We start from the raw sequence: 18,615 nt of genomic DNA, 5'->3' as shown, positions 1-18,615 counted from the left end.
CGCCTAAATAATTCTTTTGTATCAATAAAAATATTAGTTTTTCTAATTTTGTCTATTGAACGACGCACTGTGCACCGTGATTCTACACCTTTTATTTGATGGAAAAGAAAATAAGCAAGTGCTCGCAAAATTCATCTTGATCATGATTTAAATGAATAATTTGCATGTAAAGCGGTGTTGAAGTTCCGACGTGCGACAAAAGGAGCGCACTGTCCAGTGTCCTCTTTTGTTACACCATGAGTCACTGGATTTGATACCATAGGATTTGATTCTGTTTCAAATTACATCTCATTTTGTCATTTTACACCATAGCAGAAGACAATCATTGTTTTCGCTGCAACAACCAAGTAATCAATATTCGTGTAACAGAAAAGAACACTGAATATCACAATCTTTTATTCTCCCATAAGATTTTCAATAATGATTTGCAACCAAACGATTCATAAACGTTTATTGCAAAATACGAAATAGTAGTATAAAAGAAAAGAAATAGTAATACACACATCAAATCACGTCGATTGTACAGCACTAATCATATCGGTTATAATGCGTCTTAAAAAAAATAGAAATTTTTACATTGTATTAGTAATACTTTTTTATTATTTTCAATAGAAAATGTTATTGTCAGTAAGTATTCTTCTTTTTGTTTACTTTTCTTGCTTTTTTTCTCATGTATTCAAAGTGGCACTTGTAATACGGAATAGAAAATTCTTAACTTTACTCAAGTTTTTCTAATATACCACTTAAAATACCCCTGCGATTATTTGTGAATATTTTCGTTAACATATTCTGGAAAAGATCTTTTAAGTGTTAGGTGCCCGTAACTACCAGTTTATTTTTTATAAACATTTTTGTAGGTCGCTTACTTTGTCTTAGAAATACACATATTTTCGATAAATATAGTATATAATATTATGTAATCTGTCAAGGTATACCTAAAGATATCATCAATATTCAAAATATAATTGTTGTCCTAAATACATTGATTCAATGCGATACATATAACCCGTATAATTAAGGAATGCTGCTACGCTCATAATCATTTTAAATATTTATTTCTCAATAACGGTTTACGGGAAGCTAACATAAGTGTAATGTTTTGAAAGCGGTTCAACGTCATTTACACCAAATGACGTCAAATCAAAAATATAGGTTTTCTTGAAAATTGTGGTCATAACCCTTAGAGATCATTTCAAGATTACTAAAATATGAAACAAATATATAACCACCATATGCTTTGCTCCGTACCTTACAACTTTTGTCTGAAACATTTTTTGTATTACCTACATATTTCTTATGTAATAAAATGTTGTCCCGATAGCAGGCTTTTCGACGCACAGCGCGCTATGGTGGACGCAAAGTATATTTTTGAAACACCTTGTATACTTACAACGAATAGAATTCCTTTACTTTCCGAGTTTTGTGAAGAGAAAAATCATAAAGCAACGGGTTAAGGAGTCAATTATCAAATTATCTCACTCGAATCTTTCGCGAAGGTGTCCCACCTTCGAAAGTAATCTTTCCGAGCGCCTACGAACGATGCGGAGTCGACTTCCGATTGCAAGGGAATAATCGACCGGCTTATCTCTAGTGGTACCGGACGTCCTTTCGATCGGCTAGACGACTTTCAACCCGTCGGAATAATAATTCGGAGCGTGCAGCGGAACGCAGGCGTGGACGACGTTGCCAGAAGAACGGATTTGCACTTGGCAGGAGACCGAGAGACAACTTCCTGAGAAAGTTTCTCGAGTGACCGGCCACCCATCTATCTCTTCCCCATTCGGTTCCCTCTCGCCTTTCTTATCTTTGTCTCTTTCCATTCGGTCTTATCGCCTTTGCTTCTTCGTTCGGAAGCTCAAAGAGCTGAAGGTACGAACGTGTCTGGAAAAATTCCCTGGAAGCTAGCAGCAGCGACCAAGAAACTCCTTCGCTTGACTAGGACTTCCGAAAATGGACATTACGAAGGTAATGCTTCCTTTAGTCCGAGTTCTTTTGCTCCGATGAACTTCCACCCGATTACGTCTTCGTTACGTCTCACTCGATGAGCATTCGGAGGCTATCTTTAATTAATATATAGAGTGACCCACGGAGAACTAGCTGAAGATATATTATCGAAATAATTTGATGTACAGGATGAACCACAAAGCATGATCAGCTTAGATTATTCTACTGCTGGCGGTTCGATTAGAAATTTTGTTAGCTAAAATATCATGGTTCAAGGGGAGTTTTAAAATGATTGTACCAAATTCGTCAATCCCTTTTTCCCAGAGTTATCAAAATGGTTAGGTTTACAAGTAAACGCAGTTATAATGCTAACGAAGCATTTTAGTATGAATAATCGTTGTCTTTAGATAGAGGTGATGATGAACACGTTTTCAGATGATAGCATGGTGGATGTGACATTAATAGTAATAGTAATAGTAATAGTAATAATAGTAATAACAGTTGTTATAAATGTATAGGCTATTTAGTCGGGTAGAATATAACAGCGTCCATTTGCGCTATTGACGTTGTTGTGAAAAAACTACAGTGGGTCAAAAAAGTATTGGCACACGTGTGATGTTATTGAGGAAAGCACAATAATAAACAATATGAACAATATTGAACTTACCTAATATTTGGTGTGCATACCTTTGGGCTTAATTACGGCTTGTAATCGATTAGGCATCAATTCGACAAATTTTTGTGTAATCTCCGATTAAATGTTGGACCACTCTTCTAAAAGCGTCGCTTTTAGGTCATTTTTATTCTTTATTTTCTTTTCTCAGATTTTTAAGTCTATAATATACCAAAGATTTTCTATCGGATTAATATCCGGCGACTGAGGTGGTATAGGGAGTTGTTTTGGTACATTATACTATAACCATGCTCTTGTTTTCCTTGCCGCGTGCTTCGGGTCGTTGTCTCGTTGGAAAAAAAACTTTCCGTCTATGTCCATTTTTGTTGCACTCGTTAATAAATGATTTCGCAACACGTCGATGGCAGACATCTGCATTAATGTTACCGTCAATGAAAACCAAATTTCCTACTCCATGGTATGAGATACAGCCCCATACCACGACGTAACCACCACCGTGTTTTGCTGTATGAATAATATTCTTTTGATTTCATTCGGTGTTCGTTTTTCTCCATGCAAATCTTTTTCCATCAGAGCCGAAAAGATTAAATTTGCTCTCATCCGAGAAAATAACCGTCTTCCAAAATTCTATTGTCTTATTTATATATATATGTTTACAAACCCGAACCGTTTCTCCCTATTCTTCTCATTAATGAACGGTTTTTTCCCCGCTGCTCTACCATAAATTTCCGCAGAATGTAAAATATTTCGGACTGTTTGGTCAATCACTTCTTCTCCCGAATACGTTGCGATGTCAACAGCTAAATTTTTGGTACTTACAAACCTGATCGAGGTTTGTTTTCGACGCTACCAGTTTCCTTACATTTTTTTATTACATTTCTCACTGTCGAGGAACTTAAATTTAATGAATTACCGATTTTTCAGTAACTTTCATCACTTTTATACAATGAAATAATTTCATTTCGCACGCACAGGGATAACTCGCTCTTCTTCGTAGACGTGATTGTTATTCAAAGTGTAAACACAAACTGACTGTGTTAACTCAGAGAAGCAATTCATAACAGTGTTTAAGTTTACGTTCCTAGAACCGAATTTGTCGCGTAAGAAAGCGACTAACTCTTATTCTTATAGTAAAACCGTACGTGTGCCAATACTTTTTTGACTATGAAATTCTCGTTTTTTTTTTCTTTACTTTCTTATAACAAATAACTGAGGATTCTCAGTAAACATACTATTCATGTGTATCAAAAGGCACTAATAAACATAGTTAATATTAATAGACTACTGTATAGTTTAGAGATATTCGAAGAAAACTGGGTGTGCCAATACTTTTTTGACCCACTGTACGTGGATTCATCTGTTTGCCAAGTGACTAAAAATGCTAAGGACTTTCCCTCAAAAATAGCGTCTTACATCGTGCATACCGTAAAGGAACGTGAAGGCTACGTTGAAAGACCTTCGTCCGGCTGATTGGGCCTAATCCTAACTCCTCGTCCATGATGGCCGTGTGGTGAAGCCCTCTGAATATATACTGCACGTAAACCCGGGATCCCCTCTGTTGTGCAGTTCCACTGGACATTAAGTCATCTCCTAAACAGGATGGAAAGAAATTATTGTACTCTGTTGTCGTAGCGTAATTATATATCTTCGGTTTGATGGTGATTGAGGTAAAGAAACTGACGCAAAATTCCCTTTGTCCTTGAATAAAAGAGTTAAAATTTGTTATTGTGCCATTATATTCCACTCATCACGGAAGCAAGTAGTTTCAAAGAAATCATGGGTAACAAATGAATAGCTTTCCTGTAATTCGCGGTTGTATTTCGCGTGGAACAGTAAAGGAATGCCATATCGGTTGTCATTGTTTATCGATCAGGCTGCCGCACAGTGCAGCTGTCTGTGGGCAAGACCCCAAAATTCGACTACTCACATAACGAAAATTGAAGGCTATCAATGTGTAGCTAAGTAGTCGCTCCTATACAAAATGATTTTCATTTGAAAAATGTATATTTTGTACAAATAAATTCCGTTCCTCTATTTACAAAATGTTGGAATCGAAACGTAATATATCCATTGTCATTGAAAAAACTTCATAATATTCCCATAATGTAAAAAAATATAACTACCATATGTTTAGCTCTATACCTTACAATTTTTGTCTGAAGCATTTTTTTTGTATCGCGCATACTTTTTAAATTATTGAGTCTTGTCCAGAAAACGGGCGTTTAGTCGCACTGTGCGCTGTTCAGCTGAGAACCGTCGTCCCACTGTATACTACAGTCGGGACAAAATTAGGTGGATAGGAGGTAATACTATATGTCAATGAATTTTAAACAAACTGAAACTAATGTTACATGCGTAAATGTTTTTTATTACATACCCTTATAATGCGCAAGTTATTTATTAAAAAATTGATATTTATGTTTATATTCATGTTCGAATGAACGACATTAAGCATGAAATTCCTCCATCTGTCGAGGGACAAAAATAAGTTGGTTACGGTTTTATTGCGAAACGAAAAATGTGAACAAACATAATGCATTCCTAACACTTGCAAAGACTAATTTCACACAACTTTGTCAGTGTCGATTCTGACTTTACAAGGGTAACATCGTTTGTTAAATAGTAGCATAATGTTGAAAACTGGAAAATTGCAAATCAAATTCGCTGATTAGTTGTTTCGGACTGTTGTAATAACATCAGCTATCGTACTGTTATCAAAAATGTCGAAAAGATACAACGACTTCTGCCAGAAACATTGCAAAATCGTTAGATTTAAATATTTATGTAAAAACAATTAAGCGAAGACTAAAAAAGGTTGAATTAAAGTGCTGTAAAGTTAAATGTGAAGTATATAATAGCAAAATCCGTATCAAGAAGCAATCAGTTTTTGCTAAAAAATACGTAAATATGTCATTGTTATTTTGGAAGAATAAAATATGGAGCGACGAGAGCAAATTTGAACAGCGGCAGTTAAAGAAAAAACATCAAATATGAAGAAAACGAAATTCAATATACAACAACAATTTATTATACCAACAGCAAAATTTTGCGGAGGAGCATTAATGGTTTGGGGGTGTCTTTCATAGTACCGAATTGAGATCAATTCAAATCGATGATATAATGAATATAAACAAATACAATGATATATTAAATGAAGATTTGGAACAAACCATTTTAAAAATGGGAGTCGAGGAAAGATATTTATATTAACAGGACAACGATTTAAAACATACTCCGACAAAAGTCAAGCAATTTTTGTAGGATCCAAATTAATTTACTCCAATGGCGAGCACTGAGTCCCGACTTGAATCCCATTGAGAGTTTATGGGATTTATTAGATGCGAGGGTTTCACTGGATAAACAGAATAATAAAACAGATTTTTTCAGATGCTCACATGCAAAGTTCGAAAACGTCGATAAAAAGTAAATCGAAAATTTAATAAATAGTATTCTACGACACTTGAAAGCAACTCAAGTGAAAGGTAACAATACAAACTATTCATTTTATTTCTTATTTAATGTATAAGAAATTTTAATATCTTTTTTGTCCATCGACAAATAGTTGATATTTCTGATTAATCTCGTTTAGCTGTACAAAAATGAAAATATTATTTTTAATTTTTTATTGACTAATCTATGCACTATTAGGATATGTAACAAATGAAACTTACAGATGTTACACCAATTCGAATTTGTTTAAATTTCATTGATACCTCTTATCACCAACTGTCCATATAATTCTGTCCCCGACTGTATATAGCTACCCTGACTAATCGATATTCATGTAACAGAAAAGGACAATCGATATCGTGTTCCATTACTCTCCCACGCGAAACACAACAGCAATTTATAGGAAAGCTATTCATTTGTTACCCATGGTTTCTTTGACACTACTTACTTACGCAATAAGTAGAATACGGTGGATGTAATAACATATTTTAACCCTTTTATTCAAGGATAAAGGGAATTTTGTGGCAGCTTCTTTACCTCAATCACCATCAAATCAAAGATGTAGAATCACGCTACGACAACAAATTACAATCATTTCTTCACACCCTGTACATACAAAATATTCAATTACAGGTGATTATATTGTTAACAGCTGCTTTTATTGACTAAATTACGGCAGAAATCACTAATAATTAAATTGCGATAGAAGCTTCAGTTTAAGGTGATTAAGAATTAAAAATTCGCTAATAATGGCAGGCGAATCTGATTACTATATATAATCTGTTCGTATTATCATTCAGAGTATTAATTCTATTTACTCGTGGAAATTCATTCATTAAGCATTGCGATTCCACGACCGAAAATGTCAGTAATTGAACATTCCCTGTCCACTGTGTCCGTATACAGATGCTTCATACACTCAATCCACTTCTAGAAACTGAAACCATACTGGTACAATACTAATTCTAGAACTCATATAACAATATTGGAGCGAAGACTATAATTAAGGTTAATAATATAATTAAATTGCAAATGTTTCCTTTTGATTAAAGTCCATGTTACCCGGTGTTCAAATTGAGTAAATGTTATACGAAAAACTGAATAGTTATTTCTTTATTAATTTAATTTCATTTTAAAATGGTTACATTAATAATAAAGTGATTAGTGGATATTAATAGGTAGGGAAAAACAAGACGGAAACGGGGCCAAAATATATATCTGTTTGCAAAAAAAATTGGATGATGAAGAAAACATTGAGCAAGGATAGCTGTCTTCGTTGTATTTTAAAGAATAAGAAACCGACGATTTTTTTTGGAAAAAATAATTTTGTCAAAAAAAAGATACGATTCATCGAAGGTATGAAAAAACCCGGTTTTGCCCTATAGGGGTGCGTAATACCAATTACCCTTTAAAAACCGTATAAAATGTAACGTAATTATAAAATGTTTGTTTCCATACGTTGAAAATAGTTAAAAAGTTGTTTTCATACATTTCAACAAACGTATTAATAAATATTTATAAAAAAATTTTTGTTTATTTGAACTATATATACTATCAATTTTAATTACTAATTACACAAAAATCACCATTTCTGTTGCCATAAATTAAAAAATATTGTTTTAGTCTACCGCTGCACAGAGCGATCAAACGCTCGTTTTCTGGACAAAATTCAATAACTTAAAATGTATGATTGATGCAAAAAAAATGCTTCAGACAAAAGTTGTAAGGTATAAGTCTAAGCATATGGTGGTTATGTTTCCTTTAAATTATGGGGATATTATGAAGTTTTTTAAATGACAAAGTTATATAAATAGAGAAACGAAATTTATTTGCAGAAAATTGTTACTTTTGAAATGAAAATCATTTTGTCTAGCAGCGACTACTTAGCAACACATTGATAACCTTCAATTTTTGTTATATGAATAGTCGAATTTTGAACACAGGCGGCCGTACTATGTGCTGTACATGGTTATATACTGTGAGGCAAAACTAAGAATCCGATTCTGATTCATAGCTAAACCCATAAATCCAAATAGTTCGACTCAAAACGAGTTCATTTACTATGCATTAAATATTTCCACTTCGTCATCTGATAGAAAGGTGGATAAACCAGCGGAATGTCCTGTGCATACTATAGAATACAAATAGTATTTTTTCGAATAGATTTTTCAACGCTGGGATATCAAAAAACAGCCACAAAGCAACTACTTCACCTCCGAAGCGCCGAAACTTTTCAACCTGATATGTTTAACTTCGTCTGCATAAAACGCTATCATGATGTCTGTTCTGGGAGTCATTTGTTAATGTCATGAGGATCATCTGAATGTAATGGAACGTCGTGGCTCCATTATACAGCTCTTATGTTATAAAAAGGAATGGTACCCGGTTTTATCCGCGTACACGGTTTTGTACAATTTTCCCCTAGATATATAATTAGTTATTATATAATAACATAGTCGTTAATATGTAATAAAATAGTTATTAATAATGTATTATATCATTTTGTCATTACATTATTACATCATTTTAAAAGAACACAATTTTTAATTATAATGAATCTCAGCACATTATGCATGCTGTCAGGATCATTTATATAGGCTCGTGTTCATATCTCCTTTGATGTTACATCTAATTCTTTCAGAAGAGAAACTAGAACAGTTTCTTAGAATATGTTGTTGAATACGTTGACTTCTACGATAGTCACCGATAACAGACATTCAATGAATTTTTCAAAATGCCCCTACCATCAACCCTTTTAAAAAAATTTTATTTAGCAATTTTATAAATTGTGAAAGAACAATGTATTTTTTGTTTAAACTTTTTTCACTATTTCTTACCGTCCTCAAAATAATCCACGGAAAACAAAAATTTGCATTTCTTCAAGGAGTTTTCAAGGATGGTTTCACCCCTTCGAAGTAAAATTTGTTACTAAAAAATTGCAATACATTAGTTTTGACTTACTCTACTTATACACAAAGTTTCATAATTTTTTGAATTTCCGGGTTCAATACTTTTCCTTGTAACACAATTCTAATGCAATAGATCCTCCGTTATACATTGATCGTCATAATTATAAACTCACTTAATTGTTTGATTTTTCTTTTTGGTATAAGTATTGAAATACATGAACAATTATGTCCCTTAATTATTTGTTGTATTACTTATGTAATTAATGAATTATTGAGATTGTTTGAAAACATTCTGTTGCAAGTTTGGAAAGAATTATAATTTCAGTTATGAAATTGAAGATCAATTATTTAATGTTACATTACAACAATGGAAATTTTTAATAGACTATTGTATCGACGATATACATTGTAACTTATTATTTCAAAAGTTCTAGTATCAATTTTCCTCAATTTCTTTCCACGATTTATTTATTACTACTTATAGTTGATTAATTGTTACATGTCTGATATTATTTTTATAAATATATGTTGCAAGGACTCTACACATGTTTTTTTAGGGGATTTAACTCGGGAGATATTACTTATTTTAAACTCTCCATATTATTGTATCACACCACTTCTGTATGCTTCGACCTCGATGAGTCGTGGCATTATCCAGCTGGTAATTTGCTTTTCAGACTATAGTAATCTACCATATAAAAAAACATGCATGACTCCAATACTCGTTGATAATCAAGGCTATTCATTTTTGTCGAAACAAATAACGTAAGGAGTTTTCCAAAGACATTAACACTAAAACTATCGGACTGGTCAAATTGACCCATCTCAAAATTTTTATTTTGCAAGTATTTAAATTATGAAGGCATTTTTGCGAAAGATTTTCAATTAAATTTCTGTATCTGTATAGATACAAGACTAAGAGACTCTATGAATATTAAGGAACGTATTGTTCTAAATTCTATAAAACATTGGAAATAAGTCACTCTAATTGCTTCCTAGTTTTAGTATTAAATGCTCACCACATCACTGTAATTTCAACACTAAAATTTTATCCGCAAAAAGATATCATTTCTTCTTTTAAATCGTGCCAATAGCAGTTAAGGAATTAAAAGCAAAAAATGTTCAATTCTTTTAGACACGTTTGAATCTTTAAAATGTACGAGAAGAAAAGTCTTACGAGAAGAAAGTTCTTCGAAAAAACGAACGCACGACTATGAAAGTAGAAACACACCGTTTGAGAAAAGATGGATAAGGACTTAAGATTTCGAAAAGTATGTCCTTAAGAAAGGAATCGTCTTTTTGTAAACATAAACCGAACATTTTTTCTCATGAATCAATATAATAACATACGACAAAATTATTTTGGATTTCTCTCCTTTATTCTCTTAACTCTTTCTTTTTTCATCAAATTATGTAAAAAAGTATAGTACATATATAAGCTAAAAGCATGTACCTACATAGATTTATTAGTCAAACATGGAGGTAAAAGATTATAGTGACCTCTAGAATGTTTTGTTTTTATTAAACGCGGTGTAATGAAATATTTTATAAATAAATAGATAAAAGTAATTATTATTAAAGAGAATTTGTTTACCATAGCCTCGAAATCCTAAAGTTAATTTTATAGTAGCATTACGTGTTCCTGTTGGTCGCATTGCATTGACGATGCTGCGGTATTTGAAAAACTTTTGATAACAGTTTTAATTAAAATTAAATTGGACGTAGATTTTCATTTAATTGAAGCAACAAAAAACATTTTTCGTCATAAGTTATGTGAAAGTAACTTTTTATCCTGTACCGCTTTATTTAGTTATGTCCTGTTTCCATACCTTGTGCGCTGTAGTAAATGAGATATCTGGTGCAATGCACTGAGATTTCAGTGATGAAATGTTGACGAATATCTTTGGAATCATAAATTTGAATAACAAAACACAAAATAGTCATACGTTTTAAGTTGTTTTATCACGACTGAACAATATTTGAAGTTATGTACTTAGATGTTCATTAATTCAAATTATATACTTAGATGTTCATTCATTGCTGCCTCAAATAACAATAATTGAAAGACACTGACACTTATGCATATTAACATGTCGTGTATCATAGCATTTATCTAATTACAATCAAAGCTAATCACTAGTGTAAGCCTATTATAAATGTGCTGCAGTGTTGTAAATGTTTAGCTAAACATTTTGAAGCATGTTTTATATGTCATAAGCATTAGAGAAACAATAATTGTATACCGAAATATATTAGTCTATGCGGCAGTTTTGTATTTTTTATATAATATAATGAATTGCTTAGTTTGTTTATTCAAATGTATTTTTTCAGAAAAAGTCAGTCCTAATTTTTAGAAATTACGGAAAATTTGTATGGACAGTCGAAGGAGATTAAACTTTCAAGTTTTATTGAGACTTTGAAGCTGCAATTTTAGCATATAAGAGTTCATTTTTCAGAAAAAAAAATAGTCATTGTTAACTAATGTTAAGACAAAATTTGGCACCATATCTTTTTCTTTATTAACCTAAATATTTACCTGTTCCTACTATATGAGAATTTTGTGTCTAAATCTTCAAGGACCGAATTATTTCACATAAACCTGTCGAAATTTCCTAACTTTTGTTTCATGTATCTAGTAACTTCTCATTGTGCCTAATAAGAAATCGTGTAAAAATTGTAAGTAAAGTAGGATATTTTAGAATATATAGTTCCTCTGAGAACACTAAAATCCCACGAATGTATTTACACTTTCATACAAAAAATGATAAGAAATACAATCGTAAGATAAGTTGGGAAATTTTTTTTATTACAATATATTAGTTTCACAAAGTTTTATAAAGAAAGAATGTTTTATAATGATTTGTAAATGACTGTCGTTTTTACAAAATAAACTATGAATCGTGTAATAAAATCCGTTACTTTAGAAGTGAATTAATCGATTTCTCTATTTCTTCTCACAATGAAATCCACAGCGATAAATAAATTGAATAATCGATTTATAAATAACAAAATACAATCACAAAATAAGAAAAATACACCTAGGAGTTCCGACATCTTTTCTCGCGGTATTTTTAATCCTAATAAGTATTCATGACTAAAAAATTACTAGAAAAAAGTAAAAATTACTAAAAAAACATTGCTAACTTATCTAAAGAAAAAATTATTTATACAAAAAACGTATGTAATGTTAAATTTTAAAAATTACTAGTGTATATAAAACAATTTTAAAAAACGTATTATTTCTATTTTATTTTACATTTACTCTTTAGTCGTAAATTTGTATTTGTTTGTTGTATAACTTTATAATTGACATCAAAAATAAAAAAGATATAATAAATTTTATTTAATTTTTTGTGCGTTCGTGTCATAGGAAAGCTGCTTTAAATTTCATTTAAATGATAATTCAATATAATTTTCTTTAATAAAAAGTTTTACAATAAGTGAGTTCCGGTATCTTTTCTTTTCAAAATAAAAGCCCTGGTTATGTGTGAATTTGTTGGTTATGGTGTATTCAATAGAATACTAAATATGGTCCTTAAAGGGTTAGATTTTAACACTATGTTTACGAAACGCGACAATTTGACGCATATTGAATTTTATACACACTATTTGGTAAATGTTTATGTCCTGAGGATAACTTTACAACTGATGTTTTATTTAAAATATCCTTTGTGTTTCTTTACATTTACAACAAAAAGATATTGAAAATATTATTTGAATAACTTCGATAAAAGGAAACAAGAAATATAAGTCTGTTTCTCTAAAAAAGTGACACAATTGCAAAGCTTAAATTCTTACAATATCATACATGTTTCCTTTTATAAAAATATTTAGGTAAACATCTCTAATCAAAAGTATCGAAAAATGTGTTTCATATCCCCTACATTCTGAAAGAGTGATAGAAATTCAAACCTCGATAAAATTTAAAGTCGCGCCTGCCCAACTTTTAGTCAACGCACGGAGATCAACTCCATAACTTTTAATAAGATTTAGGGTCATTTCTTCGACTTCTGGTCAAGTTCGTAGCATAAGACGAGATTAAAGTCTACGTTTCCAGGTTTTTGATCCACGGAATGAATTGGCTCAATCCAAATAAAAATTTACGGTTACCTTTTTTGCTTCTGGTCAACGGACAGAGTTTCAGCGCCGCCTTAGTTGGAATTTAAGGCCATCTTCTTGAATTACTTTTCAAAGAACAATTCGAAGAACTATTTAAAAATAAAGAATACAGATTCTATTTTACTGTTGATTTATAAAGATACAGTGTGCTTTTAAACTATTGCGCACAAATGATAGAACGCATAAAATTTACTAAACTGAGTAAAAAATCTCCAATAAACATAAAACCAAAACTCAAAATAGTTTCCGAGATAAAAATAGGTTCTGTTAAAATAAAAACTGTATTGGGATCAAACAATATCAGTGATACAACGAAATGTATCAAATAAAACTTACAAGATATAAAATACTACATATTACGATGGGAGGTATTTGGAATGACCTGCTAAGGTCACGTAACAATTATTAAATAGAACCTTATGGTTTAAAGCTAAACATATGGTGGGTAATATTTTTTTTTCATTATCGGGATATTATGAAGAGTTTTCAACGTTATATAAATAGAGAAACGGAATTTATTTACACAAAATTTGCATTTTTTAAATGAAAATCATTTTATATAACAGGGACTATTCAGGAACACATTGGTAACCTTCAATTTTTATGTGAGTAGTCGAATTTGGGGGTTTTGTCCACAGGCAGTCGTATTGTGCGACGCGTTGCGACGAACCGACAACCCTGCATGCTGATATCTTAATACATCCATACCTCATTTTACGACCTGGATACGTTCCGGAAAAGTTGGCCGTAAAGCGAAAAGCTGTACAACGAATTAATTATTTTTATACAAACCCATACAAATTGAATCAGATCTGTTTCAATTTTTTATAAAATAATATGGTTTTTCGTTCATAAAGCATTTTATACTTTTTATTGCTCATTAAAATGCTTACATAAAAATAAAATTACAGAACAATGTAATATGAAACATAAATTCAAAAACTAAACACATAAATTAAAAGATAAAAGAAATCATATACGTATATGTATACATATAATAAAAAATATAAAACAAAATGTTCAAAAACTGTTTTAATCTGATGACGAACATTAACATGAAGAATCAGTAACCTATAATATGCTGGCATCATTTTCCGCTGTTGTGGATTGACCCAGTTTCAAATATTGGTCCAACGTTATAATTAAAATTAAAATTAAAATTAATTCTAAAAACTTATTAAATTAATATTTATTAAATTAATTAATTGTTTAAAACTAAACAGAAGGTCGCTAACAATACAGCATTTTTTTGGTCGTATAACGAAACATCGTGGGCCGTAAATCGAAAAAGTGCCATAATTAAAAAAGGCCGTTATAGTGAAATGCTGTATAAAGAGCGGTCGTATAGCGAGGTATAGGTGTAATGAGTTACTCGAAAAATTTCATTTCTGTGGTTTGAAAACCTTTGAATGTCGGCTTTAAAAATGTGAAATAAAAACCAAATTCTATTTAAGAATTGTTACATGACCTTAGCAGGCCATTTCGAGGTCACGTCACGATCAAATAACTCCTTCCGTGATATTTAGTATTTCATATGCTGTAATTTTTGTTTGACACATTTGTTTGTATCAGTGATACTTTTCGAGAAAATTCGGTGTTCTTGATTCTGTCTCCATACATTTTTTTCTTAAACGAAACCTAATTTCATCCTGAAAACTATTAAATCTTGGACCCATGTTTACTGTTATTTTTTTCATTCAATTTAGTGAGCTGTATACGCCCTATCATTTGTGTGCAATAATTTGAAAACAGCTGGTATGTATTTGCGTTTATTCTTTATTCGAGTGAAGGCATAACTGTCCAACCTATGCTTATATATCGTGGCCGTATTGTGTCCGTATCGTGTCGTGAAACGTGTATTTTTGTGACAACTAACGTTCGGTCACCGAATTCTAATATCGAGTATTCGGCTCCGTGTATTATTACTCCGTACCGGGGTTTCAACCCTATTGATCTTTCCTTATGGACAAGACATTTCAGGACGATTACGCGACATAGCGTTTCAAGTTTGTTTACAATTCATTTCTGTATTGTACCAATTTTATTTCGTATATGATAATACGATTCTGCATTACTTCCGTATTCTGTTCTAATTCAGTTTCATTCCCTCTTGCTATATTTAGGTTATAAACATAGTTTGATATTTAACCGAATTTACAATACGGACGTGTTGCAAGTATTTGTGAGAGAGTTGACTGCAAAGCAGATTTCTGTATTTTTGTACTAATTTTTATAATTTATTCCCTGAAGTCCATTTAACTGCAACCCATAAATAGAGAAAGGTCGTCTGGCAATCCAGTTGGAATGACGTATCATAAACCCACGTGCAGATCAAATGTCAAGATAAAGAAACTGAAATGGTCTCTGAAATGGAAACACAATAGATATTATTAGTTCATCAGCAGCGAGATCTTCGTAAAATTTTAAGCGAGGACGACTTTCCGGAACCGCCCGAACAAGCTCTAATTGGCAAAGAGGAACTTCTACAAGGGAAAAACAGACTCTAGAGGAGAATTCTGTTTCCTCTATAATTTGGACAAAATTCAAGACACTCTCGCCTAAATTCTCAACAGAGAAACATCACAGAAGAAGTATATAGGCTTCTTGAGAGGCAGGAGAGTTTTCGTCAGTTATATTGGGTTGTACCATAAGTTTCTTTCGTGCTCTGTCTAAATCATTTAGTCTGGTAGAAGTTTGGAAGGGAGACGACAAAAGTGAACGATAAGAATGGAAGGAGATGAAATAGAATGTATAGTACATAATTCAATAACATAACACAAAACATAAAATATTGTGTATATATTATATGATAATAAAACGGAAGAAACTTTCGACAAATGAAACGAAAGAAACAACACTACATTAATTAACACTATATTAGTAGAGTCGTTCTGTGGATCGTGTACTGTCCACAGACGAAATTTGTTCACATGTCCATCGAACTGAAGGGGCAAGTGCGGCAAGGGGACACGTCTACTCGCGATGAACGTTAACGTCTCGGTTTCGACCGTTTTTGTTATTGGTTAATTCGCGTAAACGAAGATCGCAAATGAAACAGAATACAACGAAGTGAGATACAAATAAGGAGTTGACGTCCATATTCATTCCTTATCGTTGTATCTCACTTTGTCGTATTTTGTTTCATTTGCGCCCTTCCTTACTTCCCTTCGAGTACAGTTTGACAAAGTCGGAGAATGAGTATAATGAGGAGTGAGATAGACACAATTCACCGAGCATCGATGGTCAAGACGCAGGACTTCAAAGTGATGCGCATTAATTTCATCTCACTTTATTTTTTCAAACGTAGTGCCAGTGAATTACTGAAATTGTTGTGATTGTTCGTGCACGCTGTCCAAGCAGTAATAGTGGACGTGGCGTAACACTTTCACACGCCGAATTAACCTTGTGTGAAATAGATGTGATGAAAAAAGGCTTCTCCTTTTCTCGTTCGAAAGTGGACTGTATTTGTTTAATATTGAGTGAAAGGAATGTGTATATGTTTACAAAGTTAAAGTGTGTGTGTTGTCCAGTGAGTACAGCGTGATTGTTATGAACTTGTGATGTATGTCTGCTGTCTCGTCTCTCAATGTCTCTCTATATATACAAAAATACTGAGATAGGGCGGTGTCCTTAGTGACAAATCAGAAGGCTAAGACGCTCGGGGTGTTGCTAGTTATAGTTTTTTAACCTACGCCCACATTACTAGTAGTGGAGGTAGGGGGTACGTCTTCCCTTCTGACCTGCAAAGGTACCGATACCTGTGGGCTCGGGGTTTAGGTCGTTGAGCTGCCGTTTTTTTATGATATGTATCTTAACCAAATAAATCGTGCCGGAACAATGATTATAAAATAAGACCAAACATGATGTAAATCGGACAACTTTTATCGATTTTAAGGAAATGAAGCTTTAATTTTGTTAATTACATTAAGTCGGTAAACGCCAGTAATACACTGAAAGCCAAGGCGACCCACGAACAAATGCCCGTTTTCTGGACAAAACTCAATAACTCCAAAAACGTAAGTGATAGAAAAAAATGCTTCAGACAAAAGTTGAAAGATATAGAGTTAAGCACATGGTAGTTATATTTTTTCACATTATGGGGATATTATGAAGTTTTTTAAATGACAATGGATATGTTACGTTCTGATTCCAACATTATATAAATAGAAAAACGGAATTTATTTGCACAGAATTGTTACTGTTCAAATAAAAATCATTTTTTATAGCAGGGACTACTTAGCAACACATTGGTAACCTTCAATTTTCGTTATGCAAGTAGTCGAATTTGGGGATTTTGTTCAGAGGCGGCCGCACTGTGCGTGAGTAGCGTGCCATCTCGTCAGAGCTACACAATATATATATTCGGAAATAAACTAGGATTTCTTCTGCCCGAACAGTCTCGAGCTGTCCGAAAGAATCGAGTTGACCGAGTGCAGCAGCGCCACGGGTGCCCGCCCGAGCCAGTCCAAGCTCGCCAAATTTTTTTCGACCTGGCCCGAACCTGAAATATCAGGTATGCATATACCTGCACAACCCTCTTAACACACGAACTTTTCATATTCTTTCTTTGCATTTTGCTCAGCCGTATACGTATACACATGACAAATATACGTGCTTCAGTAGTTTATTTATATCATGCTTAACCCGTAAAGTGTCAGGGTCGCTGTGAACGACGTTGAAAATTTTTCCCGAAAGTGCCGACGTCGCTCTCGGTGATTCTTTATTTTTGATAGTGCTAAATGTAATCATTAATGGAATTTTTCATATTTTCTGTTGTATTTATCGCTATCAAAAATAAAGAGTCGCCGAGAGCGTCATTGGTATCTTTTTTGTTGTATTTATCGCTATCAAAAGTAAAGAGTCGCTGAAAGCGACACTGGCACCATTTGACAAATTTTCAGCGTCGTTCACAGCGCACTTTAAGGGTTAAAGACAATTTTTAGTTGTCAGTACTATGCTTAAAGACAATTCCTCCTCGGCAGTGATAAAAGTGTGATTGACCAAACGAAAGATTGTTATTCTGTTAAGAATCTGCTATATCTGAGTCAGAACCATATTAATCAATTTAATCAATTAATAAAAATGAGTACAATTTTAAATAACAACGAACCTACCTTTTTCAAGGAAATGGAATATTTCAAAATCGCTACGATAATTGAATTTGTAAATATATTATTTCCTTAATTCACCGTACATTAATGTAAATTGCATGCTCCGAACGTATAATTAACGGTACTAATTAAATACCGATTCGTTAACACTCACGAAAAATGTAAAAATTGGAATATCCCCGGACTGCGAATTTGTAAATCGATGATTGAATATGGGATTATTGGGAAACTGTATGACATATCTGCTTCGAACTCTTGGTTATCATCTCTCTAATTATATTTTTCGAACACTAGGCAAAAAAGTTCCGTCACCAGTCTTCTCTCCTAGTAAATTTTCTAAATATCTGTGTTATTAACCTTTTGCACTGGAAATTAATTCAGTGATTTGGCAAAGTCTTTCGCAAAGAATTTTGGTTTTACCTATTTTATGCAGATATGTACACTAATC

General features: G+C 32.6%; 1 protein-coding gene across 2 annotated transcripts in view; it reads right to left on the bottom strand.

The window, feature by feature from the left end:
- Window positions 1-4,141: 4,141 nt before the first annotated feature.
- Window positions 4,142-18,615, bottom strand: part of LOC116431202 (metaxin-1) — a 194,634-nt gene continuing 180,160 nt past the window's right edge. Inside the window, exon 6 of one of the 2 annotated variants that reach the window (XM_076370429.1) lies at window positions 4,142-4,168. In XM_076370429.1, coding sequence (XP_076226544.1) covers window positions 4,157-4,168 — 12 coding nt within the window. In that variant the 3' untranslated portion in view covers window positions 4,142-4,156. Of the gene's footprint in view, window positions 4,169-15,372; window positions 15,421-18,615 lie in introns of those variants that run through there. The other variant, XM_076370426.1, reaches the window with a different exon arrangement.

This window comes from Nomia melanderi, chromosome 9, assembly GCF_051020985.1.
Source record: "Nomia melanderi isolate GNS246 chromosome 9, iyNomMela1, whole genome shotgun sequence".
Taxonomy (NCBI): domain Eukaryota; kingdom Metazoa; phylum Arthropoda; class Insecta; order Hymenoptera; family Halictidae; genus Nomia; species Nomia melanderi.
Note: the sequence above shows the minus strand (reverse complement) of the source record. Positions and strands in the feature narration are given on the sequence as shown.